Source organism: Ictalurus punctatus, chromosome 23, assembly GCF_001660625.3.
Source record: "Ictalurus punctatus breed USDA103 chromosome 23, Coco_2.0, whole genome shotgun sequence".
Classification (NCBI taxonomy): Eukaryota; Metazoa; Chordata; class Actinopteri; order Siluriformes; family Ictaluridae; genus Ictalurus; species Ictalurus punctatus.
The window spans coordinates 14,864,971-14,891,849 of record NC_030438.2 but is presented as its reverse complement, the minus strand read 5'-3'; the positions used below and the strand labels follow the sequence as shown (position 1 = coordinate 14,891,849).

At 38.5% G+C, this 26,879-nt stretch overlaps 1 protein-coding gene across 16 annotated transcripts in view; it reads right to left on the bottom strand.

Annotated features, from left to right (window-relative positions):
- Positions 1-26,879, bottom strand: part of rims2a (regulating synaptic membrane exocytosis 2a) — a 208,532-nt gene that overhangs the window by 144,243 nt on the left and 37,410 nt on the right. For 15 of the 16 annotated variants that reach the window (XM_053674994.1, XM_053674997.1, XM_053675000.1 and 12 more), the window contains exon 5: positions 16,524-16,771. In XM_053674994.1, the coding sequence (XP_053530969.1) occupies positions 16,524-16,771 (248 nt within the window). Of the gene's footprint in view, positions 1-4,296; positions 4,733-16,523; positions 16,772-26,879 lie in introns of those variants that run through there. The other variant, XM_053675005.1, reaches the window with a different exon arrangement.

The window sequence follows — 26,879 nt, the reverse complement described above, 5'->3', positions numbered from 1 at the left end:
TGAAATATACTGTATTTACTTTTACTAAAACTAGTTGAAATACCTTCATATATAGACAAGTGCCACTGGAGCACTTTCTGTATTTTGTATATACAATGTATGATCTCCGTTAGCCAAACATGCTTCCTGGTTGTGCTTCGCAAACAAAATGACATCTCGTTCTGTCTGCTTTATTCAGAAACTACAGTTTCATGTGATGGATTGTTGAACTCTTCTTCGACATCTCGAACAAAAACGACTTGTGTATAGAAGTTCAAGGAGGCGCTCGCAAGCACTGCGACAGAGACAAAAGCGAAACATCAGCGGAGAACAATCTCTCTCTCGCAAGCATACAAAACAGGGGACACATTATAAATCTGAGTCCCTAGAGGGAACACGCATCTCCCTCTCCAGACAAAGCATAGCACTCAATGCACATGACTCATAGCCTGTGGTTATTCCAGCATGGTTTTTGCATTGAAAGGCTTGAACCATTTTCAGGGCCTAAGATCTGGGAAGAAATGGAACGGTGGGCACTGCGGGCTTTGAAGCTTTTAAATGCATGCTCAAATTTAAGTGCACGTCTTTGTGTAACTCCGGCTTGTGCTAAGCTTCTGTGCACATTACTGAAATGTGTGCCTCCCACATCTAAAGGGCCTTCACTGTATCTCTGACACACACACACACACACACACACACACACACACACACACACACAGCTATTACAGCATCTTCTTACACTACGGCACTAACTACATTACTTACGGCATTTAGACGTTATCTTTTATAGAGAGTGTGAGGGTGACCGACCTGAATGTGTACCCAAATCATCAAGTGTGGTCATTAAAAATGAGCATAAGGTGCTGTGAACTGCGTGCACGCAAAGGTATTCAGGAGCGTGGAGTAGGAAATCAAGCATGAAGAGAAAATGTCGTAAATGAGAGCACTTCATTTCTGCGAGCACTGAACACCGAGGCTTCATTTCATCCATCGTGCTCACAAATCAAGGTGCAACTGCGTTCGTTTTCATCGACCACGCTCTCTAATACTGCTCTCCACACTTTACCCAGCAAAAAAAGAACAATACGCCAGCATGAGGAGTTTATTGCTAGCAGCACACGACAGCAACCAACATAAACAGAGCAGAATAAAATTTTCCACGATGCCCCATATTGCATAATACCAAGCGGGTCGCTTATTTCAGTATTAGTATTCACTAGTAGCTACAAACATGTGGACTGAAAACAATGGTATAGATGCGTCCCTAATAATCTGTGCAGTATATGTAGACTATGAATGGATATCTGCCAAAGTTTTGTTCCATACTGCAATATTCCATACTATATATATATATATATATATATATATATATATATATATATATATATATATATATATATATGTCAAATATGTTTCATACATTAAAATACATTAAACAAGTTGGTATACTGTGTACACCTGCGAGACCAGAGTGAGAATTTACAAGAATTTTAGCTAACATAGACACCTTTATAGGATATCGAATTAAATCAATTCAGATCAATCGAAGAGACTGACATACCCTACGTGCTGTATATTATGGCAATGGCTAGAAAATGGCAGAAACGATGAGAACTATGTCACAAAATACTTGTGATCTGTCAAGCACAGCAGCGCACACAGCCACTCACACATTCATGCGGCAGCAGAGCTATGGAAAGCCAAATGGTCCATACACACCTCAAAATAATGGTCACAAAATATATATATATATATATATATTTTTTTTTACATAATTATATTTAATCTGCAATGAAATTCGTTTTAATGGGTACAAATTTCATATAATAAAGACACTTAATGTACCAAAAAATGGGTACAAAACGTGTAGCAAAATTCATGTGCACAATTGGCAACAAAAAGCAAAACAGAACATTTTTACAAACTCTGACAAATAATTTATTCTTCATGGACACGTTTAAAAATGCACCTACGCAGTATAACTAAATACAGCCTGCCAAACCAGATACAGCTACACGTTATGAAACTCCCTTCTGTGTTCACTGCAAAGCTACTCCACCAAAACACATGCACATGCAGTGCCAAGGCAAGACCACCTTAATGCTAACAAACGGGTAAGCTTTCTGAGTTGACAGCTAACATGACTGATATAAATAATAATAAATAGTATAAATTGTAATAGAGCGCATAAATACCTCCTTATGTTAATTGGCTGGACGTAGTGATGTACGTCATTCATTTTTTTCCCAGATAAGGAACCTGATCTACCGCAGAGACGAGAGTTCCTTCTGCTTAAATGATGGTTTATCAATGTTTTATGCTTATAGGATACTGGGAGAATTTAACCAAATATTATGAAATTTCTGACTTTAAGAAAAATAAAATAACAGCTGCCCTCACCCAAAAGGGACAGAAATCACCTATTTGTAGCACTTTGCACATACGTATATATTAAAGAAATATATTGGAAAATATTCAGATTTTCTTCATTTATCATTACAGCTATGAGGCTAGCATAGCTAAAAAGTAATGGCAGTATATCACCAAAAATAACTGTCAATTTTATTACATTTTTAAATAAACACTTTAAGTATGGTATATATAGTACATTATACAGCCATGATAATTGATGATCATATTCTTACGTTACGTTAGAAACATAGATCCAGTGTAAATATAAGAAGCAAGTTTGAACAAAAATGGACAAAAATATTTGAACCTTATTTGAGATAAGTGATTTTTATTTATTTATCTGATCCTGGTCAAACCTTTCCTGCAAAATGGAAATCATAATGCATTTCTGCAAGGTGTCACACATTTAACTGAAACAAGCTATGCGAATTTGGCTGGTTTGGGGTTTTCTTGGGACTCTTACTTGATCATGAAAAATGCATTTCAAAAGGACATGAAGTCAAGAACATAAAGTCAGACCTACTAGCCTGTGATCGACAGTAGAGGACTCTTATTGTTTTAACATTTTTCTTCCTCGTCCACGCATACACAGTGACGCAGTCAAAAACTCAGAAGTGGTTTAAAGGGCAACAAAAAAGTGATAGATAATAGATATAGACACCAGAAAAGCTTCTTCCCATGTGTAATCACACTTAAGAACAATTAATCGCCTCACAAAAGTGATGACTGTGTCAATGACAACACTGTCATTTGTGTTCTCATTGTGCTATAGACATTTTTATTTGCAGCACAGTAGTTTCTATATAGTATTCACATCTGATCATAGCGAACGTTATATCCATGGCCCGATGTGCATATCACCTGGGCCTGGGGGAAAATACATTTAAAAAAGGGCCCCTAAAAAAAACACACAAATATACACAACCCACAAAGTGTGAACAGTTGTAAAGCATAAACAAACAATAACTCATTCGAATGTGATATGATAATAATTATAATGGCTTAAGAACTTTTCCATACGCTGCCTTGAGTTAGTACAAAATAATTACTAGCCAGAAACCCTCTACATGTGAAAAAATGTCTGAAATTAACCGCAAAAGTTTAGTAGGCAAAAAATGCGGCAGACCAAACCATTTTACAAACTGCAGAAAATATGACTTTATCTGATGATGATGATGATGCAGAGCCCTACATCTTTTTATGATCAAATAGACATGCTTTATTCTGCATTCCAATGTACTACTAAACACTTCTGCAGCTTTCTCTTCCCCTAGCTTGGACCCAGGACTGTTTCCTTGGTTGTCCCCCCTATGACGGTAGAGCTGGTAATATTATAATTACAAATATTGCCTATGTTCTTGTTTTGGTTATCTTAATGTCTATTTCCTAATCACGACCACCAACTCAAAATCCTTGTATACTCTTGTGTAATTGGCCAATTAGTGCAATTCTGATTTGCATTTATGGCATTTGACAGGCACTCTTATCCAGAGCGACTTACGTTTATCTTGTTTGTTTGTTTGTTTGTTTTCACAACTGAGCAGTTGGGCGTTGCTGGGATTTGAACTCACAACCTTCCGATCAGTAGTGCATATGTGCATCAGTGGGTATAATTCCCCCGCTTTTTAACTACGCAATGTGATTTTGAGTCATTTATGATCCTAAAGGCCTTCCACATGGAGCAGCAAGCAAATGTAACATGCGGCTTGCTTATTGTAAGCACCAGAGGGGAAATCGGGTTCTCTGCCGCACCGTTTCGTCAGAAAGCCAAATGCATTTGAACTGCATTAACTAGGTCCGGTATCTCCCGATCGATACACACACGCTCGCGAGCTCTCTCTCTCTCTCTCGGTACACTGGTGAAGCAAAACTGCATATGAATGGTTTTCTAGCGGGATCGCTCACCCGATGTTGCCGAGCGCTTGCTCCAGCAGCTCCGTGTGTAAAATGTTCTGGGGCGGCGTGAAAGCCCCGTTAAAATGGGACAGAACCGAGCTGCAAAACTGACGCAGCGTCTCAAACTGCATCCTCCTCTCTCGTGCACACGTTTATCTTCCCGCTTGCTTCCTGTAACACACGATATGCGTCCGAACGAACGATCCCCGCTCCACAAAAAACCCCCGCACTATCTCCAAGGCAGCATCAACGCGGCGTCGCGCCTCGAGCCCCGTATCCCTCCTGATCTCAGTGTCACGCGCTGGACGACGCGGTGCTCTTCAATCATCGTGCGCCGAACTCCGAGCGAAAAAACATCGAGTCAGAAAAGACCGGGATGTCCGCGATGCATGAACGGGGCAGCATCCCCCCTCAAAACACGGCATTTCTACCACCACCCCCCTCCGCACCTCCCTGCTACTCCTCCTATTTGTTACTGCGAGCGCTCACGAAAACGCGCAGTGGGCGCCGGCTCGGCGCGTGCGCTCTCTCCGACTACAGCGCGCGCCCTGTGTGCACCATGCCACACGAGCCAGGAGAGCCGCGCGCGCGGACATGCTCTAGTCTACTGAAGGGTCCCCCACCCCAAAAAAAAAAAAAAAACTTTCCACCTTTTAATAACATCTTTATTATGGGTTCTGTTCACTTCAGTGTTCAGTTTAAACGCATGATGGGGCTCGTGATTCTACATCCCTTTGCGTATTGTTTGCGTCTCTCGCGCCTTAAAGTTCACTGAACGTGACGCAAACAGACTTAAGTTTGACCATGACGTCACGTACTGACTCCTTAAATAGAACTGGAGGAAGTTTGTTTTGGTTGTGTTGTGCAACATCACCATTGTACATTATATTCTATATAATTAAGCAATATTTTTGTTAAAAATACAAAATACAAAATACAACCTACAACCAAGATGGCGATTTCCGTATGGACGCTTAGTGGTTAGCACGTTCGCCTCGCACCTCTGGGGGGGTTTGGGTTTCGAATCCTGCCTCTGCCCTGTGTGCATGGAGTTTGCATGTTCTCCCCGTGCTTCGGGGGGGTTATCTCCTGGTACTCCTGTTTCATCCCCCAGCCCAAAGACATGCTTTGTAGGCTGTTTGGCATTTCCGAAATTGTCTGTAGTATGTGTGATTTAGCTGTGTGATGGGTTGGGCTTGTGCCCCGAGTTCGGTGGGATAGGTTCCACCCCGTGTAGGATACGTGGTACAGAAAACGGATGGATCGCGATTTCGTTCTCATCTCACGTGCCATGATTCTCGCAGTAACTTGTCAATTACAGAAAAGTTTACATGAAATTGATACGTGGCTTTTTAGACACTTGACATGACATGTTTCACACACAGGCATATACATGTGTGTGTGTGTGTGTATATATATATATATAATTTTTTTCACACATTTTATGCATGTATTTTTTTATATTCACACATTTATTTTCACATGTAAATTTTTCACAATTTCTTATTCTATCCATCCATCCATCCATTCATTTTCAGTAATTGACGTTCATTTGCGGGGAGCTTCTGCAGACACTGGGTGTAAAAAAAAAAAAAAATTGAAAAAAAAAACCACCACTGCCATTACAGTGGATGAGCTAGAAGCAGAAGTGTCATTTTGGTTATAATGTTTGTGCACGTAGCCCATTTCACATAGCCAGTCCAGCTGCATGCATGTTTTTGGGAAACCCCCAAGACAACACTGGGGAGAATGTGCCATCCTGGTTTTATACATCAGATTTGATTTTCTCACGTGCGATATGATCGCATATCGTTTACATGATGCCATGTGTTCACTTGAGTTCAGTGCATCATGTGGTGAAACGCACCAAAAACTACAGCCATGGCCGACGAATACAACTCTCAAAGCTACACGCTGTCACATCACCTTCTCTTGAGACCTAATCAGAAACACCTGTTCCCAATTGCAATATCAATGGCCCCACACTACTTAAGAGACTCTCTCACACACACAGGTATGGTGAAGTATTACGCTCAGTTACATTTTGTCTCTGCCGTTACCAAGCCTTAAGCAATAATTAACAAATTAATAAATAAACTCCAAATGAGGAGTTTGTTTATTCTGGTTTTGACTTTGTTCTTGTTTTAGACCTCGTCTTTTTGCCTTGCCTTGCTCGGACTGTTTGCCTGATTGCCTGACCTCTGCCTGTCTTTGTTTATTGATTTTTGCCTGATCCCTTGGACTTGTTATTTTATTAAACTGCCATTCTTGGACTTGCTTCCGTCCTAACCCTCAATTACGTGACACATCACGTTTTTCAATTATTACTCAAATAACTATTATATCACAATCCATCCATCCATCCATCTTCTATACCGCTTATCCTTCCTTCAGGGTCACGGGGAAACCTGGAGCCTATCCCAGGGAGCATTGGGGCACAAGGCGGGGTACACCCTGGCGAGGGTGTCAATCCATCACAGGGCACAATCACATACACATTCACACACCCATTCATACACTACGGACACTTTTTCGACATGCCAATCAGCCTATCATGCATGTCTTTGGACTGGGGGAGGAAACCGGAGTACCCGGAGGAAACCCCCGCAGCACGGGGAGAACATGCAAACTCCGCACACACAGGGCCACAGTGGGAACAACCCCCCGACTCTGGAGGTGTGAGGTGAATGTGCTAACCACTAAGCCACCGTGAGCATTATATCACAATGTTTTGTAATATTAAAAAAGTAACATATCTTTATTTCTAATGAAGCAGCATTAAAACCAGAGTTTCTGTAAACAGTTCTTTCATGATAGTTCTAAAATAGTTGCTTATCATTATCTACTGTATATTGACATAAATTTTTACAAAAAATCTTTGACATCAAGTAGGCCAATTCACTTTTAGTTTAGGAGTATGATCATGTCAAGGTGTGTTTGTGAGGATTTTGGATTAGGATTTGGGCAAGTAAATAATGAAAAAATATATAATAATAATAATAATAATAATAATAAAATGTGTGAAAAATGCTTAACTGCAACCAGGAAAAATAAATAAATTAATTAAAAAATCAGCAAAAATTCAACCAAAACTTTTCCTAAATACACAGGAAAATCATGGACCCGGCTCTTTTTTGTTTAATGTTTTTTTTTATTATTATTAATTGAAGGAAATGTAATCCTTTCTCACAGTACACTGGTGTTCCATTCCGCTGCCAGAATGCTAATTGAATTAGTGGACATTTTCAATCAGTATAAACCAATTTTAACACCGCAGGTTTGTTATAAGATTCAGATAAGAGTCAGGACACTGTTGGCTTTCTGTGTGTAGAGTATCGTGACTCTGTCTTTTAGCTGCTGGTGAGCAGGTCGATGGGAACGGGGAGGGGTGTGAGCCCCTTGCTGGGCAAACAATTCACACCTCTCCACAATAACACTGGTACAGAGATCAAATTGACATAACAACTAAAGGTTATTTGATAGTGAACACCTTATACACCTGCCACAATAAAATTATAACATTTAAACCTAGTAGGCTAGGTAAAAAATAAATAAATACTTGTAAAAAAAAATGCAAATTCAGCCCTGACAGCCCTTAAAGCCCTGACAGTCTACTTTCATATGAACCATAAAGCAGTACTGTGGAGTGTGACATCACTAATGAATTAAATGCTGAACACATGCACCCCCAAAACAGGCGGAAATAAAATTTGTATGGCCTCTGCTAAAAAAAAGAGTTAATACTTGAAGTTGGCCTATAACCTACAAATGCCTGCTGTGCCTATGTGTTCCCCTGCATAGGCTTCATCCTCAGAATGGACCACACCAACGTTCTCACTGTTATCCCACTACACCTCCCTGAAAATGGATAGGAGCTAAATTTCAGGTAGCAAATGAGCTTTTTCCGCAAAGTGATTCGAGCTCGTCCTTGTGCACAAAGCGTAGACTAAAGGCTATTACATAGTGTGAGATGCCAATGAAGGACAAACCCATGACCCATATAGAGCACTGCGTGGCTTAATGTAGGTCAGCCAAAGAATTAATATAGGAGAGAGAAAGAATTTTGTAATGACAAATTACTAGAGAAGTCTGAAAAAAGCCTGAGAAATAAACGCAAATAGATATTTTCTATTGAAATATATTTAGGATGGAACCTAAGACATTGTATAATCTAATCTACTATAGGGAAAAAAAAAAACAGCTGAAATGGATTGTGCTACATTATTATGTACAATGCTAAATGATACTGATGGGAAGTAGGCCATATTTGGACAGTCATTTAATCTTGGCTGGAAAAAAAACACAACGATGGATTTTACTGATAAATCATAGCCATTAGCACCATAGTTAATGGTCAAAAAAGGAGTAGGCAGGAACTGTATGTTTCACATCATTAAATCATTCAAACAAATCATTGGGGATATTTTAATTAGCATATTTCTTCTCTAAAGCATCAACGGATCGGTCATTCTGTTACTCATCACTAGTTATAGTTAGGGGTGAGTAATATCTAAAGGAATAAAACACGACAGACGACAGGGTGGTACGATGCGGCCCGAGGTGATGCAGAGTTATTACCTTAGAGTTGATTATTCTCCAATAACAAGATCTCCCGAAGAGGTTTATTCCTCAGTTATAAATAAAACAGCAACGTGCTGACGATGACATTTTTTCTTTATTAATAAGAACTACAGGTCATCATTGTTAACCATTTATTGCTACATTTAATGTTGTGGAACGTCTGCAAAACAAGTTACTTAATGTTATCACTTACTTTATAACAGTTATAAACAGTCATTCCTTTACCAGCCCCTTTTTTTCTTTCTTGAATATAATAAGACAGAAAAAAATGGAGCTTGTTATGTTACCCAGAAAAAAAGTCCTGTACACTCTCCCATGTTGATGAGCTGTACGTGTGTGGGTCCGTTATGTTTTATACCATACATATCAGTCCATACAGGATTTCGCTGAGGTTTTTTTTGTGCTTGTTGCGTTCCAAAATGCTTGATTTTGCAGTGGGATTTTTCAAATTTTGCGATACAGTTTGATGAGTTTGTGCTTTTTTTTTAATTACTTGAACTGGCGAAATTGCAATCGCAGGAACGCACGTGAATCGAAGAGGGTTTTGTCTGAATGCAGAGTGTGATGATGTCATATGACACGTCTTGGCCCAAATCTGCGAAAAACCTGGGGTAATTCTGAAAAATGTCAAGCTCCTCCCGAATATTGCAGCGTTTGCTTGATTTTGCGTTCATTTCTGCAATCGCAAAAACATGGAATCCTGGAGGGACTGACATTTCACCCATCTTTTTTAAAATTGTATTTCATATTAATAGTGGTGCATTTACTTCTCAACTTCTGCTTGTTTACGTTTCATGTATTAGGAAGCAGGAGATAGTAGCCATAATGTATACACTCAATTATAATACACGTACAGATTACCATGAATGCCTTATGAATGCCTTTTTTATTGTCACTATACATATGTACAATGAAATTAAGAGCCACTCCTTTTTGTTCCGTGCAACATGTACATTCAATACACTAGAAGAATAAACTGATAATACACAGATAAATAAACAAGATAAATAAACAAAATAAATAAACAAGATATACAATATATGCAAGATAGATATGCAAGATAGATATTGGGGTGGATGGGGGAGGTACTATGAAATGCACAGTTTTGAGACACTATATACATATGCTGTGGACTCAGTACATATGTTTGTTTATCATGGTAATAGCTTTCGGGAAGAAACTATTCCTAAATCTACTAGTCCTTGTTTTACCATATTACATTTGTGTGTTTTATAGTTAAAACCAAGAACACATTTTTAGCTTTTCTTGCATTTCGAGAGCCAAATCCAGATTCAAATGTGGATTAAACTACGCATGAACTAAATTTGTTAGAGCGGCTCTGGAGGATTGACAACCCACAGCCTAAGATTTTTTGCATTTATAAAACTAAAACCTTGAGCCACTGGCCAAGATAGAATAAATCCAAACTTGTTTTTTCTCCTTTAATCGGATTCATCGACTTTGACCGGTCTCTCTCCCCCAAAACTCTGACTTTTTGAAAGCTCAGCTAAAGTCTTCAAGCTTGACAATGTTGTAATTATTGGCTGTTATTTGTGGTGAGGAGAAACATGCGGGAATCTAATATTAGCCAAAGCCTCCCCAGGGCTGTTCGTGAGACAGGTGCAGTTTTTAGAACCTATCCTACCATCTTATACACATTTCTCCAGATGCATGATCATTCAGCCACAAAAAAAGGCTCCTGAGTGCTGCTTCAGCATTTCACACATACTGCTTCCTGTCTTAGTCGATGCTTCTGTCACTCCTTCAGCGCCATTAAACACATCACATGGGCTATTTCAGTACACAGGCCCAGCTACAAAAACATACACATTTACTATATGTGTTCAGTTATTACAAAATGTCTTATTTTAAATAATAAGCATCTCTTAAGATTAAATGTTACGATTCTGTGCTAATTATTGGAAGTTCAAATCTCAGGACTGCCAGAGAGCTAGTGCTGTAGCTTTAAAGAAAAACGCTCAGTCTCGTTTTGGAAGGAAAAAAAAAACATCTGCTAAATGAATAATTGTGAATATTAATACCAGGCCTTGAAGAAAAAGGAGTCAGTATCCCATATGCGAGGCCGCCACATGAGCGGTTGTTCTTGTGAAAAGGCCTGGCTTGTTGGGCGTCATGTTTTGTCTTGCGCTAATAAAACAACAATACATTTCACAGATGGTGGGAGGAGGTGCTGATGGGAAAGAAGTGTGAAACCTTGAAAGATTTCACAGCCGTAATTAATTTTGAATCCTAGCGCAATTCTTGGTTTATCCAACCCCCTCCCCTCACTCTGTACCCGTGTGGTCACTCAAAATGACACTTCAGAGACCAAGACAAATTAGGGCCCTTTGCACGTTATTTCTAGCTATAAATTGGCTGTCAAGGATTTCTCCAGTGCAGGAAATTGGGGGTTAATTTATACATTCTTTAAGATTAATGAGTGTGGTTTTTCAGCTTTTAGGCAGGATTCAGAAGGGGTGGCGTTCAGCCAAAAGTGTGTTGGAGTGACTGACTGAAACGGAGTCAGTCAGAACTGAGCTCTCAGACTGAGACGCTGTTTCCGAGTCTTCAGAACCACAATCACTATCAAAGCCAGCTTGAACATCAGAATGACTCAAAAAGGCTCAGAACAGATACTTTCTCCATCAGCTGTAGAATCTCAGTAGTTTTCATCCTCAGGTTTTACAGATACTGAAATCATGATGACTTCCTCAATCATGGTCAGGAATGAATCTGTGTCTGCTGTGCTAAAGTGCAGATTACATCAAATAGTACAACTCTACAGAGCAATCCAAATAAACTCAGTGACCGCTTTTTAAGGAACAATTGTACACTTGCTCATTCATGCAATAAGCCAAATGTGTAGTAGCAGCTCAATACATCTTCAACTAGCCAGTTTCAGTGAGCCTGTGCCTACTGTAGACTCAGATTCCTGTCCTTGGCTGATAGGAGTGGAACCTGATGTGGTCTTCTGCTGTTGTACTTTAGGCCATCCGCCTCGAGTTAACGTCCTGTGCATCCTGAGATTCGTTTCTACTCACCATGATTGTAAAGAGTTCTTGTTATTTCAGCTCAAAAACCAGTCTGACCATTCTCCTCTGAGCTCTCTCATCAATACGGCACTTCCTCCAACAGAACTGCCGCTCACTGGATGTTTTTTTGTTTTTCGCACTATCCTGTGTAAAATCTAGGGACTGTTTTTAGGAGATCAGCAGGTTCTTAAATACATAATCCAGCAACCATGCCATGTTCAAAGTCATTGATCACATTTTTTCTCCCATTACCCTATGAATTTTGATGTGAACATTAACTGAAGCTCTCGACCTGTATCGGCATGATTTTACACACTGCACTGCTGCCACATGATTGGCTGATTGGACAATTGCATGAATGAGCTGGTGTACAGATGTTCCTATTAAAGTGATCGGTGTGTGTGTGTGTGTGTGTGTTTACTTGTATTTCCATGTGCTTTACTTAGATATTAATCTCATAGTGTTGTATTTAGTATTGAGGTACGGTTGAGTGCAAAAGTTTGCACCCCCATAGTTGTTGAATAGATTAAAGGCTTTAGAATTTATAGACAAAAAGAATTTTTAAATTGTTAAAAACTAAATATGGGTCCACCCCTTGCAACAAGACAATTCAAAGGATGAATTGAAAATATTGTTTGGGAACAACAAAAAGCTTGCTACGAAAGACTTTGAAGGCAATTTTAAAGGCGCGGAGTGGGCGGGGCACACAAGTTATGAAAGAAGATGGGAAATGCAAACTTTAGAAATATCTGTTTTTCATACTTTTTAAAACTTGAAGCATACACTATTTGATCTTTTTTTTCGTTATTTGGGATAATGACTGAATCAAGAACACTAAAATGCTTACTGATTCATACTGATCACATTTAAATAATGCTAAATGGTCTCTATTAATTCAATTAAGTGGTTTCTATGAAATTGTTATTAGTAAAGCCATTGTGACTGACATTTACAATTTGTTGTTAGTAACACTAACAACACTGACTGCATTATTTCCTAATGCAGCTAGCATAAGGGGGTAATATGATCTTCTGCTTTGTATAAAAATATTTTAAGTGAGCATCTTTAAGACAACAGAATTCGATCGACTTTTGAAAGCACAAATATAGCTGTGTGAAAGGAGCTGTAAAGTCCACCAAGGTGGTGCACTAATGCATTCAGTTACATAATGCGGGAAGCAGACACTGCTTCAGAACCATATGTTAGGCACGATTTGCACCTCTCACCTTTCTGAGAAATCTTTCAACAAGCACAAGCCAACAGTAGGAAGAATATGCCTAACGAGAAGCGAGAGGTTTTGTGCAATGATGTTTGAAACCCATGGAACCCCTGTAACCTAAACGAACAGCAGAAACATTTGGACTGTGATGGTAGCATGTGTGTTTTGTGCATTTTTATCTAATAGCATTCACAGACTTAGACGCTATGAATTCTCCTGAACTGTTCAGATACATGCCGAGTTATTATCCTAGTCATATGGTTCTTTTCATCGGAACGGAGTGAAGAGGGACTTGCTTTTGTCATCGTTTTGGCAAAAGCATTGTTCAAAATTCACCTGGAAAGACCTAACACCCACTCGCTCGCTGACACACACAAACCTACGCCAAGTCCAGGTGAGATCACCTGGCCTTCCCTGTGGCGTTTTGCACCATGATTACCCACAATTCCCTGTGTCCCGCAGACACACAAGCACATGGGATCAGTGTGGCACACAGCATGTGGCCTGGCTTCAAGGGTGCAGGCATCTGTTTGTATGGATGGATATCGTCAAGACCGGTGGAAATATAGCGTATAAAGTACGTCACACATGGATTCAAAGGAGAGAGAGAGCGATCACATGTACTGTATTTTGTAAGGCTACACCTCCTTTAGATGAGCGGGAGCTCTAGGATGGATGAGTGTGAGGTCCGCAGTTGTCATTTTAGAAAGAGAAGACATGCATGTTAAAATGTCTTCAAGTCTTCCAGAATAAACAGATCAGGAAGCGAGTCCCGTTTCTGACCGAGTCTGTGGACGAACAGTCGTGGTTATAGTGGCACACAAACTGGTTTAAATATTACAGAAAGTGCTGATCTTCTACGATTTTCACACAGTCTCTAGTGTTTACACAGTATGGTGCAAAAAAACAAAAAACATCCAGTGAAAAGCAGTTCTATGGGCAAATAACCACACTCAAAACCACAGGCACTGATTCAAACAGGAGCAAATGTCTGCTTGTCTAAATATGTCAAAAACTCCCAGCAGCCATTGTACTACATCACAGTCATATGACCACCTGCACCTGAATCATGTTCTAATTAACGAGCACTATGTTTGTGTGTATATATATATATATATATATATATATATATATATATATATATATATATATATATATATATATATATATATATATATATAGCCACAGTTTGCATTGCACTTTTGTCTTGCATTAATTGTCCCACTTTGCCGTTGGTTCTGTTCTGGTCCTTGTGTCATGTTTATTCCTCGCCTTAGTGTTTTTGCCACGTGTTTATAGCTTCTTTTGTCTTTGTTTTGATTATTATTAAACTTTTATCTGCACTTGCATCCGTCTCCACCTCAAAATCGTGACAATAAATTGACGACAAGTTACTTACTGTATGTTCAGAAATCTTGTCCCTTCTGATTGGTACCTAAGTATCTTTCCATCATAGTTCTCATAAACTGAAAAAACTGAATCTCAGTGGTTAAAACGTTGGACTACTGTTTGGAAGATCCTGAGTTCAAATCCCAGCATTGCCAAGCTGCCACTACTGGGCCCTTGAGCAAGGCCCTCGACTGCTCAGTTGTGTAAATGAGATAGATGTAAGGTGTCTGCCAAACGCAGTAAATGTGAAAGTACTAGACCAGAGAAAGACATAAAACCAGAGGAATGATTAAAATAACACAACGTTGTCTCATGACTATTCAGTTGTACTTTGTTTATATTACGATCTTATTATAATCCCAGTATCCCACTATGAGTTATACTTTCACACACCCCTCACACACCTTCTCTCATGCCTAATAAATATGGCTATCGTGTCAAATCTCATTGAAAATGGGGACAAAATGACAGTTTCAGGCCCTCCCTCAATACTCTTTTCCCTCCAACGCAAGTGAACACAAATGCACCAGTGCACTAACGATCATGATGCGGAGTCTCACTATGCAGCAAATTATAAGCACAGAGCATACGTGTAGGGAAGCCAATACAACATGCTAATTATAAAGCTTTTGTACTATTGTACATTTTATATAAATAGCAACAACAAGCAGTTTACATACAGTACAGAATATTTCCCACTAGATGATATGCAAACCTATTTTTTTCTGGTTTATGTTGCTACTAGCTCATTTTAACCATACATGCTCGCCCAAAGCTCCTTCTGCTAATACACCACCTAACTGACATCTAAGCTTTCTGCTCGTTACAAATACCTCTAAGCATTTATTTGTCTCAAGCAGGAGCTACCACATTTCCAGAGCGACTTTAATTTAGTTTGCTTCATTGCCGCTGACACAGGATCATATAAGCTAGCTCACTGATGCATGCATTTCACTTCTAGACTTTCATTAGAAAACAACAAGGTGGCTTAATCTTATCTCAAACAGCACATTGGCTTGTTTCTTTTTAAGGCAAGCTTAATCTACCAGTTGTGTAATCTACCAGTCTCACTCAATGTACACGGCTCAGTGTTTAAATGATGCTACCTGTCGTTGTTGGATCAAAATACGTTTAACTGGAGGACAAATTCTATTTTCCATTACATCAGTAAAGTGTCAGATAACAAATTTATCAACCAGTTACACCCATTCGCATAAGTTGCGTCCCAAATCGCATACTTACGCACTATTCTACGCCATTTTGTAGTTCAAATAGTGTGAATAGTGTGTTCACACTGAATATATTTATTCAACCGAAAAAAAAAAAAAATGAAGTGTGGAGTGTTGGACACTTCATACACTCAACAGTCGCAGCTTTGCTTGTGTAGCGGATGCTGGATTAAATTAGCCCACGTTGTGTGATTTATTTTTCAACATTTTAATAATTTAATAATTCGTATCAAGGTACGGCTGAATAGGTTGTTATTTACTCTCCCATTATGTGCGCTTGAAGTCATTTGCCATTGGTTGCGAAACGGCTTACAGTTTAAAAAAAACAACAACAAAAAAACGTTAGTGTTCCATTTGAGACGATACTACTCTTCTAAAATTCCTACACTAGACAGTAGAGTCATTTGGGACTATAATTTTACTTAGCAAGCAATGACATTATAGCTACTAGTATAGTGCAGAGATAGTCAGTGACTGTTAACTGATTTCATTTTGGTCTTTCGCCCAGCACCCATCTAACACAACCCCCACCCCCGATTTTTGGCTATGAAAACATTCGTAAATGTAACCCAAGATTTCACACAAATGCTTCAAACATTTGACTAATCCAAATGCAAGCTTTCAACCACACACCAGGGCTTTGATAGAGCTGTATCATTCAATGCACCATTAATGAAAACCAAGTTAAGTAAATACCTGGGTCAAATTTTTCAAGCTTACTAGAGCCAGACAATAAGTAAGGATAAGTAAGGGTATTTCAAATTCCAGTGCCGATTTGGTCCTTACCTTTCGGGGTCAAGGGAGTGTTGACGAAGGAGACTGGGGGCCCTGCTGCGTTCCACTGTGGTGCTGTGATATAATAATGAAGCATCCTGCAGTTTGGCTTTCTTCTCCTGAGGGGCCTCCTCATGGCGTCTGCGCATGACCCCGGCGACCTCCGGAGGCATCGTGGAGCCCGGGCCGCTGTAGAACCATGCTCCAGATTTTGTGAGGATTTCTTGTTGTTTTCGGCACAAGTTACATACCCACATTACCTGACAGACAGAAAGGTGAAAAGTGTTAGCCATGGATATTACGTTAGTCTTCACTACATTAGTGCTGTAGAGTGCAGAGCCATGAGGTGAGCAACACAAAATGTAATTAGGTGTTAAATGCTGTGGGACTGCACAATGCTGATTAGCCAATAAGCTTAGTTCTGTTGTACTCTTGAACCTGTTTGCACACTGCAGCTAGCTACTTTGCTAATCATGGTTTTGGACCTCTATTCACTGAAAATGAGGATGAGGCTGAGACTGCTGTTGTGGGAAAGACAGTTCATTAGCCTAACAGTATAAATTCAAAAGTAAGACCAGAGCCAATATATCAGGATTAAGAAGATTTTTCAGGATAGCATCATTAGCGCTAAGTCCCACAATGAGCTATCAGAAAAACAAGAAACCAGCAAGCTTGTGGTGGTGAGGTCAGCAGGCTTGACTATCTATATATATATTTTCATGAACGTATGAGTGTTATGAAACCATGGACTGTGGGTCAAATGTTTGAAAATGGAAAGATAACAACTGTAGTGTGAGCAAATGACAGCAGGAGCAATCGCTGAAGGTAATGACTGAGTAAGGCATCAAGAGTTGCCATTTGGTCTGATCAACCCCTCAGGAATTGTATCTGAAAAGCTCGTGTGAAGGTGCATTTATTTATTTTTTGTTATTTAAAAATCTCCTGAAAAACGAATCATGCAAAACTCGCGTGAAAATCAATGAATCATGTAAAAATCATGTAAAAATATATGAATCATACGTAAAACATCATTCAAATGAATTAATTCTGTAAACACACAGTAAAAATCAATGAATCATGTAAAAATCGAATGAAAGAAAATGAATCGTGTAAAATTCACATGAAAATAAATGAATAGTTTAAAACTCACAAAAATAAATTAATCGTGGAAAAATCACATGAAAATCAACGAATATCATGATTATCTAGTTCCTTAGGCATCTGCTGTAAATATGTGTGTGTATGTGTGTGTCTGTGTGTGTGTGTGTGAGAGAGAGAGAGAGAGAAAGAGAGAGAGAGAGAGGTGGCATATGGTACAGCAGACTGTTCCTATCATTTTGGCAAAAATAAGCCAGTCTGGCCGATGTGAGAGACACCAGGAGACCTCCTTTGAAGACGAACAGAGGCGTGCTTCACTCCGAAATGCTAACAATGAACCAAAGCATTTCGTGAATGAAGTCAAACATGGGTCTGTGTGATCTTGTTTTTCTTATTAGCTTTCATTAAAGTATTCCCTTAAGACCTGCCAGTGAGAAGAAAGACATATGAAGATGTAGATATGAACTGATTTATTTGTAAATCTTTCATACAAGTGTTTACACAAGATATTTGGTATTCATGAAAATCACATGAATCTAGGAAAATGTTTGTATATTGAGCGTGTACAAATTTATGCATCAGAAAACCAACTAATATAAACATTAAATGATCAGCTTCAAATCATATAATTTGCAGTTATATAACCCTTTTATTTAGGGTTTATGCTGTCATGCTGTAGGTATTTCAACTACACACACAAATATAATGAACATTTCATCAAACCCGGTTGTTTCATTCGAAAGCCATTAACTAAAGCAAAATTAGTGTGTTAGTGTATACTTGGGTTCCTTTTGCCACGGCATTTTCTATTAATGCTGTACAACACTTTATTAGAGCTAACACTAAGCTGTAATGTGCCCTACACTCTCTTGTGTGTATGTGGCCCATACATGAGCAATTAATCCAAAAATGGCCTGGTTGAAATTTGGGCCTGACCAAAATCGGCTGATTTGATAACTGTTGCTCTCCTATATTTAACAAAGACATTTTTATTTTTATTTTTTTGGATAAACCTGTGTTTTGTTTGAAATTGTTCGATATACATGAGAGCAGAGTATTTTGGTGTAATTTTTTTTTAAGTAAATATATTTCCAGTGAGGCTATTCACATGAAAATTTCACCAGACATCAGTATTAACTCAAGAAATCTGGAAATATAAAGAATTCACAACATTAAAGTCCATAAATAAAGTTATGTGTAATAAAGTGGAATGACACAGGAAAAAAGCGAGCTGGTGGTGACGGTGGCGAGGAAAAACTCCCTAAAATGAAATGAGGAAGAAACCTTGAGACGAACCAGACTCAGAAGGGAACCCATCATCATCTGGGTAACAACAGATAGTGTGAAAGTAAACGAAAGTTCATTATGGTTTTAACATGAAGTCTGTTTGTTGAACTAGTCAACTACTTTTTTTTTCATTATTATAATTCTATTCTAATTGTATATTTTTTCTCACAGCAATCATAGAAGCTAAGCAGCCATGCACATAATGGTAATCTGTGCAGTTATAATCTACTCTGGATTATCAAACACCAATGCAGGGTCATTCCTAAAGGGCAACAAAGAAGTCATCTACTACTTCTGGCACTCTAGCCTCCCTAGATTTCATTAGCCCAATCTCTCCACTGTGTCCTGGATTCAGCCGTGTTCTTTCAGCTACTGCCATGACCGGGCACATCAGCTCTGACCTATTTACCAAGGCTTGATCGCAATTAGCCTCAGATTGGTGCATCTCCTCAGTAATTATCTTCCAGAGGTAATTAAACATGCCCAGGAAGTCCAGTCAGGACCGGGGACTCTCTTTGAGTCCAGTGATGAGTATCTAATGCTAAATTACCATTCTTCAGTCATGGCATCACTTCTGAAAAGAGTGCCTGTGCTTATGTATTGCGATTGTATTGGAATATGCATTGCAATATACAATATAAAACCCTGACCTTTAAGGACCTTTGACCCTTTCTCGCAGTACACTGGCATTCCATTTCGCCATTGTACATTTTCAATTAGTGTAAACAAATTTATTATTTTATTGCCGCAAGTCTGTTATAACATTACACAGGATCAGTTGGGTTTCTGTGTGTGGAGTATCATGTCATGTGTTTAGCTGCTGGTGAGCAGGGCAATGGGAAAAGGGAGAGGGCCATTCACCATTAAAAGCTGGACTGCATTTATTTGACTAAAATGAACTGTTTTTACTCATCACAGAAACGCTTCAATTGATCATAACACCCACTGAAATCTCAGAGAATATGATAAAAAAAAATATATTTTTAGAGAGCTCATTAGCACATTGGCGTCTTTTGCGTTATCAGTAGATATGCATCGATACCAGATTTTTAAGAGCGAGTACGAGTACCGATACTTTTGCTGTAGTACTCACCAATACCAATACCGATACCAGTATTTTTAGTTACACAGCAGTACAGTGAGACAGATGATTTGCAGTCTGCTATGCTTTGATTTGTGTCGTTAATCTCTAAACCACGGACATTTTGTGCTCTGCTGCTGCTGTTTCTTTGTGCGGCAATGTCTGAGTGATGAGTGCTGTACATACACTACATTGTGTGGTATAGGTTTTTGGTATCGATTCATTTTTAGAAGTATGAGTACAAGTGCCAGTTCATGAACACTGTATCGGATTCCTAGTTGTCAGTATCACTAAGGCGAATATTGTGACTCGCATTCTGCTGCTGCTGATTATACAGCATTTATAGCACTTAGTAGTAACCTCTTACTTAAATGCGATTGCTATTAGACTTGTATGCAAAGGTACATATATTTCTGTATATATTGTGATTACTTGTGTGCATTGAGTACCCTCAGCTCCAGGGTCCCCTGTCCCTATTCCCTGATCCTAAACTCGGGTTACATTCTATTCATATGTTTCACATGTTCTCCCCATGTGGATCTGTGTGGGTTTCCTCTAGGTTCTCCAGTTTCCTCCCACCTCCCAAAACATCCTGGTAGATGCACTGGCAATGCTTAAATTGTCCTTCTGTATGAATGTGTATGCATTGGGCCGTGTGATGGACTAGCATCCTGTCCAGGATGTATTCCTGCCTCTCACCTAGCATTCCCGGGATGGGCTCGGGATCTACCATGATTCTGACCAGATTCAGTAATCAAGTGCTTACTGAAAATAAATGAATGAATGAATGAATGAGAGAACGACTAAATAACTGTCAGTACTATATCAGTGTTCAGTCAAATTCCACATAAATTCATCTTGCTTGGCCAGCATAACTCATTCTAATTCATCTTTTCTCTCCTCTTCAGTTCACTCCTCTCCCCCCTTCCGCTATTGCACAACCACCACTTCCTGAGTTTGCACATTTCATAGTCAGTGAACCTGATTCCAAAAATAGACTGCTATAATGGAAAGCTAGACATACTCTCTCTCTCTCTCTCTCTCTCTCTCTCTCTCTCTCTCTCGTCTTCTCTCTCGCTCTCTACAGGAACCTTTAGGAAGAAAAAACCTTGTGCACCGCATTAATAGTTGATGTCGCCGATGATGCAGAAATTAGCTGCTTGACAGCTGTTGTTGACCACCACATTTCACACGACGCTGACTTCTATGTACTGAAGGTCACTGAAATTACTCAACCGCTGGGTTTTAGTCACTTATGTTAGCCGTCCATATTTTCAGTCGGGTTTGCATGGCCACTCACCGACCAGTAAAATGATCCACATGAATCTGTAATTAATGTAAATGATTTGTTTCGCTAAAATGTGGGTAAGCATTTTTTTAAGGTGCCACGTGCCATTTCGCTTTAACGGACCGACTATCATCTGAGCGTTTCTCATTCATCTACCGCACTCTGGTGGTCAAACACCCACATTGCATTTGTGCACACCGTCAAGAAAAGTGAAACCCCTCTCTCAGGTTTCTGTCCAAATTTACTGATCAGTTCCAATGTGTAACAATAATAAAAAAAACACTATTTATACGCAACATTAATATGAAGACGCATAACTAAGCTATTCAACACAGTGAAAATCATTCCCAAATCCTGGTGTACCTCGCTGGGTCTCTTTCCCGCCTGTACATTTCACAAATATGTTGGTTTGAATCCTACACTGCCATGGTGTTAGTGATATGATGAATGTCATCTTATATGACCAGACAGTATGAAGCACAAAGCAGAAGAGCTAACCGCAAAGATGTAGTGAAATATTGATGCAGCGCTGAGTGAGATGTCATAGGTATCATATGGCTGGCTTCCTACTGACCCACACCAGACTCAGACACAGTTAAAAAAAATAAATAAATAAATAAAATAAAAAGACCTCTAAGAAAGATCTCTTTTGTTTTTGGTTTCTTTTCTTTTTCAAATCTTTCTTTCTTTCTTTGAGAACTGTTTAACTGCTTATCGCTCCTTTCAGATGGAACACAATTCACATCTGTTGTTTTCCTCCGATAACATAACTGTTACGTTACTGCAACACAGACAAAGGTCCACTGTTTAAAAAAAATCACAAAGATATTCACCAAACACTTTTACGGGCCATGTCTGTGAGGTGCAGACTAAACCATTTGTTGCTAGGCGAGGAGGTTATAAGTCCCCAGAGAAGCTGCAATATAGTTTATAGATTGTAAGTTCAATCTTCCAAGCTATTTACTCTACTAATATGACTTTATTTATTTATAACTGTAATAACTGAGCAAGTTGCAAGTGGACAGTAAAAACATAAACTCCAATTTAGTGGGGTTTTTTTTTTAGACCTTTGTCTTTAAATATCTTTATCTTTGGACATTTATATTCATTATCCTAAAAACATGCATTATCTTATGTTTCCAGAAAGTAATTGTAACAAGTTCCTACTTTTGAGGTTTACCTGAGTGAGTTTATTTTGTTATTATTATATTTAAAGATCGTGAATATACTTTTTTTTGTGGGGGGGTTGGGCACGGTGGATTAGTGGTTAGCATGTTTGCCTTGCGCCTCCAGGGTTGGGTGTTCGAGCTTGCATGTACTCTACATGCTTCGGGGGTTTCCTGTTGCACAAAGACATACATTGTAGGCTGATTGGCATCTCTAAATTGTCCGTAGTGTGTGAATGGATGTATGAATGTGTGCAATTGTGGCTGCAATGGGTTGGCAACCCATCCAGGGTGTCTCCCGCCTTGTTCCCCAAGTTCCCTGGGATAGGGTCTAGGGGTCGACTGATTGAACGGTTTATCGGCACCGATAAACAATTGCTGGAACTATCGGTTATCAGCAAAAATCCACACCGATAGTTTTTCCCAGTTGCGTCCGTGCGGGAGTCGCTGAGAAGAGTCCGTTGTTGTTATACAGTACGAGAGCGGCCTCTAGAGGTGAAATAAAAACTATCAATGACAAAGTGGGGTTTTTTTTTAACACTGAAGTGATTTTTGATTCATTTTGGATGTCTTTATTTTTAATTGTTATTTGTAGTGTTACTTTTTCGTTCAGTTTGATTCAGTGGATATATATCTTTTATTTACTTTAATATTTATAAATAGTTAATATATTGGTATTTATATATTTATAGAGTTTACAAAAGTACAGTACATTTTTATGGTACAGTCAGTACTGTTTATTGCTGTGATAAAGTTCAGCAGTATTTTACTTTGAGTGTTGTGTTTTCATTCAGTATCAATTTTAGAAACGATCAGTTATCAGTAGGTACCGCCCAACTTAGTTATCGCTATCGGTAAATTCCGCCATCGGTCGACTTCTATTAGGCTCCAGGCTCCTTGCAACCCTGTGTAGGATGAATAGATGGATGGATGGAATAATTTTTTTTTAATCCATTCAAATCTATTTGATTTAATATACTACTATCATCATGAGCACCACTTTATCTTGACTGTGATGGTTAAGATTCCACCACTAAGTAAAGTTGCGAGAGCCACATTTCTTTAAAAAAAAAAAAAGTTGTGGAAATCTTGTGGAACCTGCATGAATTTTCAGCACATCCATGTCCATACAATCACAAGGTAAAATTTGGACATGAATAAGTTAATGCTGCCTGGAACATCATTTAACATTTAATGTGGGTCTATGTTTAGAGCGAGTTCATATCATTAATTTTAACACATTGATGCATTTTACTTTCTGAAATGTTGAAAAGTCTGTGAAATTGTTGACTTCTGTGGAAACAAACAAAAAAACATTTGAGTCTGGTTCTTGTGTCTTTTACATTATAAACAATAATGAAGGAAAAGGAAAAAGTGTCTCGATGAAGATATCTTAGCAAGGCTGCATGTTTACTTAATGTTTAAATAGGCTTCCAGAGCAAATTGAAGCAAACTGAAGCAAATTATTCAGTGAAATAATTGGTTGTAAATGTTAAATCAACACTGTACATGTTCATTCAACAGTAATTAAAGCAGTAGATTAGGAACTGCAAAATTCTAAATGAAACACTGAAATTCAACATTATATGTGTTGATTTGAGACTGTAGAAATGAATTCACCACTGCTAATTGTGCTGTGGATGCTAGTTGCTTGCTAACATCTTCACACTTCAATGCTAATTAACCAACATCAACATTTAACCCTCTACTAAATTAATTATTATATTTACATAATATATTTACAAAAATGTTTTTATTACTTGAATTAGTTAAAGTAATAAATTATATAAGGAATTATAAGACTTTTTATTTATTTAGTTATTCATTTATTTTTAGCGGAGGGGGGGGGCAGTATTTGGTAAATTGTTGCCATATGGCAACACTGGGCAATGGAAAGTATCATATAGTCAACAATAACATATCTTCTAGAAAGGAATTACAGTTGTAAAAGTATGTGAATGGATTTACTCACTCAAAATACACACAAAAAATAGATCCAAACATGTTTTGGGTGAAGTATCTTTTTAATTCTTTCTCTTGAATTCTTAATTCTTTCTCTTGAAACATAAAATTTAGGAAATAAGGTACAAGTGCAACATGTCTGAAATTACAACAGGTTTTTTTTCTTACTTTGAATGTGAAAAAATGTAAATATACTATTAGAGAAGCCTAGTGGTTTTTTTTGTTTTGTTTTGTTTTGCTGTGTAGGCCTGTTTCAATGCTTGAATGCACAGTTCCATTATCACATGTTGTTGCCATATGGCAACAATTACATTTAACAGGATACTCTAGATATATAAACTTGTTTAAACGACAAAAAATAAATGCTAACTTGGCTCAGATAGTGTTTAAATTTTTCCCTTTAAGTAGTTTTGCTTAAATTTTATAAAAACTTAGAAAAATTTATAACAATTTTCGATGATGACCTTCACCATGCCATGTGATTGCAGAAAAGAAACTTCCTGGTCATGTGACATGGCTTTTTTTTTTGTTATGTTAAAGTTAATGCCCCCTTTTTCCAGTTACATAGGAAAATAGTAGTTTTGTAATGTTGCCTATCAAAAATTGGAGATGAATTATTTGTTGGCATATAGCAACCGCATACAGTAAGAATTAAAGGTCTTGGATGACCATATAAGGTCAAGTGGGAAGTTTTAATTACATATATAGTTTCACATAGTTTCAACAACATATTTACAATTTAGCTGAAGCATTTACGATTTTTGTCCCATTGCTGCAATGTTACAGGTGAATTCTCAGTCTTGTGGGATAATAGAAATCCAGTGGGTGGGACTTTGGTCTCTTTGCTTGGTAAAAAAAATTAAAAAAGAAAGAAAAAATGTAGGATCTGCTAATTATTAACTAGAATTCACATTGGACTTGGCCTCATTGTTGTTGTTTTGTTTTTTTTTACTGCTGCTTGGTGCACAACTGAGAAGAAGAAAAAACCCAGGCATCTCATCTACCTAAACTTGCTACTGTGTTTGTGGTAAAATTCAGTTTTTCTCTCCACCTGCTATTATTTTCATGTTAGCAGTGAATGCACTTCCTGTAATACAATACACCTGAGAATAACCCGTTAATCTGTGCTGTTTCATGCTGAAAGCTTACACATCAGTGAAAACAGTGTGTTGAAACCCGTTCTTTTTTCCATCAGCATTTTCGCTGACACCCCCCCGACAGCGATAGTCATGGTGAAAGAGATCGTGTTGTCCGAGACGGCATCAATATTTACAGGTGTCTAGTGCAGCAAGCTTAGCTGTTAAACATGGCGCCCGGGGAATACGTTAACAAAGTGAAGCTGAGCTCTGGGGAAACAACACGAGGCAACGTCTGTGTGTGAGCATCTCTAACACTGAGACTGAAACTGTACCCTTCCACGCTAAGTAGTACACCAGAAAGATTAGCCTGTCTGAAAGTGGTGTATTTATCAAACACTAGACCAAACACTAGACAAGTACAGCAAGCAATCCCATAATCCAAGGGTACAGATGGGCGGGCCTTGGAATAGACAAAAATACTCAGGCACCGCATATTTCATAAGAGACGCTATTTTGGGAATGTATAAAATTATATCTGTTTCATTTACACATTACTGAGTCTGAGAAAAACATCCAGCATGCAGATACATACACAGTCCAGGAAAGTAACATTGAAAATACCCTTAAGGCCTGCTTAATATACTGTTGTAATTGCTCTGAGGGTTACTCACAGTAACACAGTAATAAGACTGTAATCATTATGCTGTATGTATTTAGTGTGATGGTGACTGATAAAAGTGAACACATTAATGAATTAACTCAATAAATAAAGCAAGAAGTGTTAAAAGAGGTCCTTCATACCTGCTACTATCACACTCCATGACTCATGCAAGTGTTTAGGACAATATATAACCCAGGCCATTTATCTCATTCATTCATATTTTTCTTTCTTTCTAATTAGACCTCAATTTTGACATTGTGTCAAGTGGACACAGAACTGAATGGACAAGCACTGTCATCCAGCACTGTCCAGGAAGACAGTTCATGACCTGTTTCATTGAGCTTATTCCTCGATTCAACACACACACACACACACACACACACACACACACACACACACAGAGAGCTACCATGACACTCAAGATACTCAAGAACTAAAGACGACCCCAGACATGAGCAACAACAGCGAGCCCTGACTAGCAGTTGAACAACTAATGAGCACTTGCAAACAGTGAACACAGCACGGAAACAAGTCACAAAAAGAGCGGAGCATTACTATTATATACCATTCAACTGAACAGATGTTGTTGGAGTGGCTAATAGTGTTGGGGTGGACAAATCAGTAGCCAAGGTTGATGGGACAAGCAGATTTAATGTCAGGGATTTTAGTCTTTTTTGTTGTTGTTGTAATTACCTACAAGACAAGTAGGTTCAACTAAATAAATAAATAAATAAAATACACTCCTT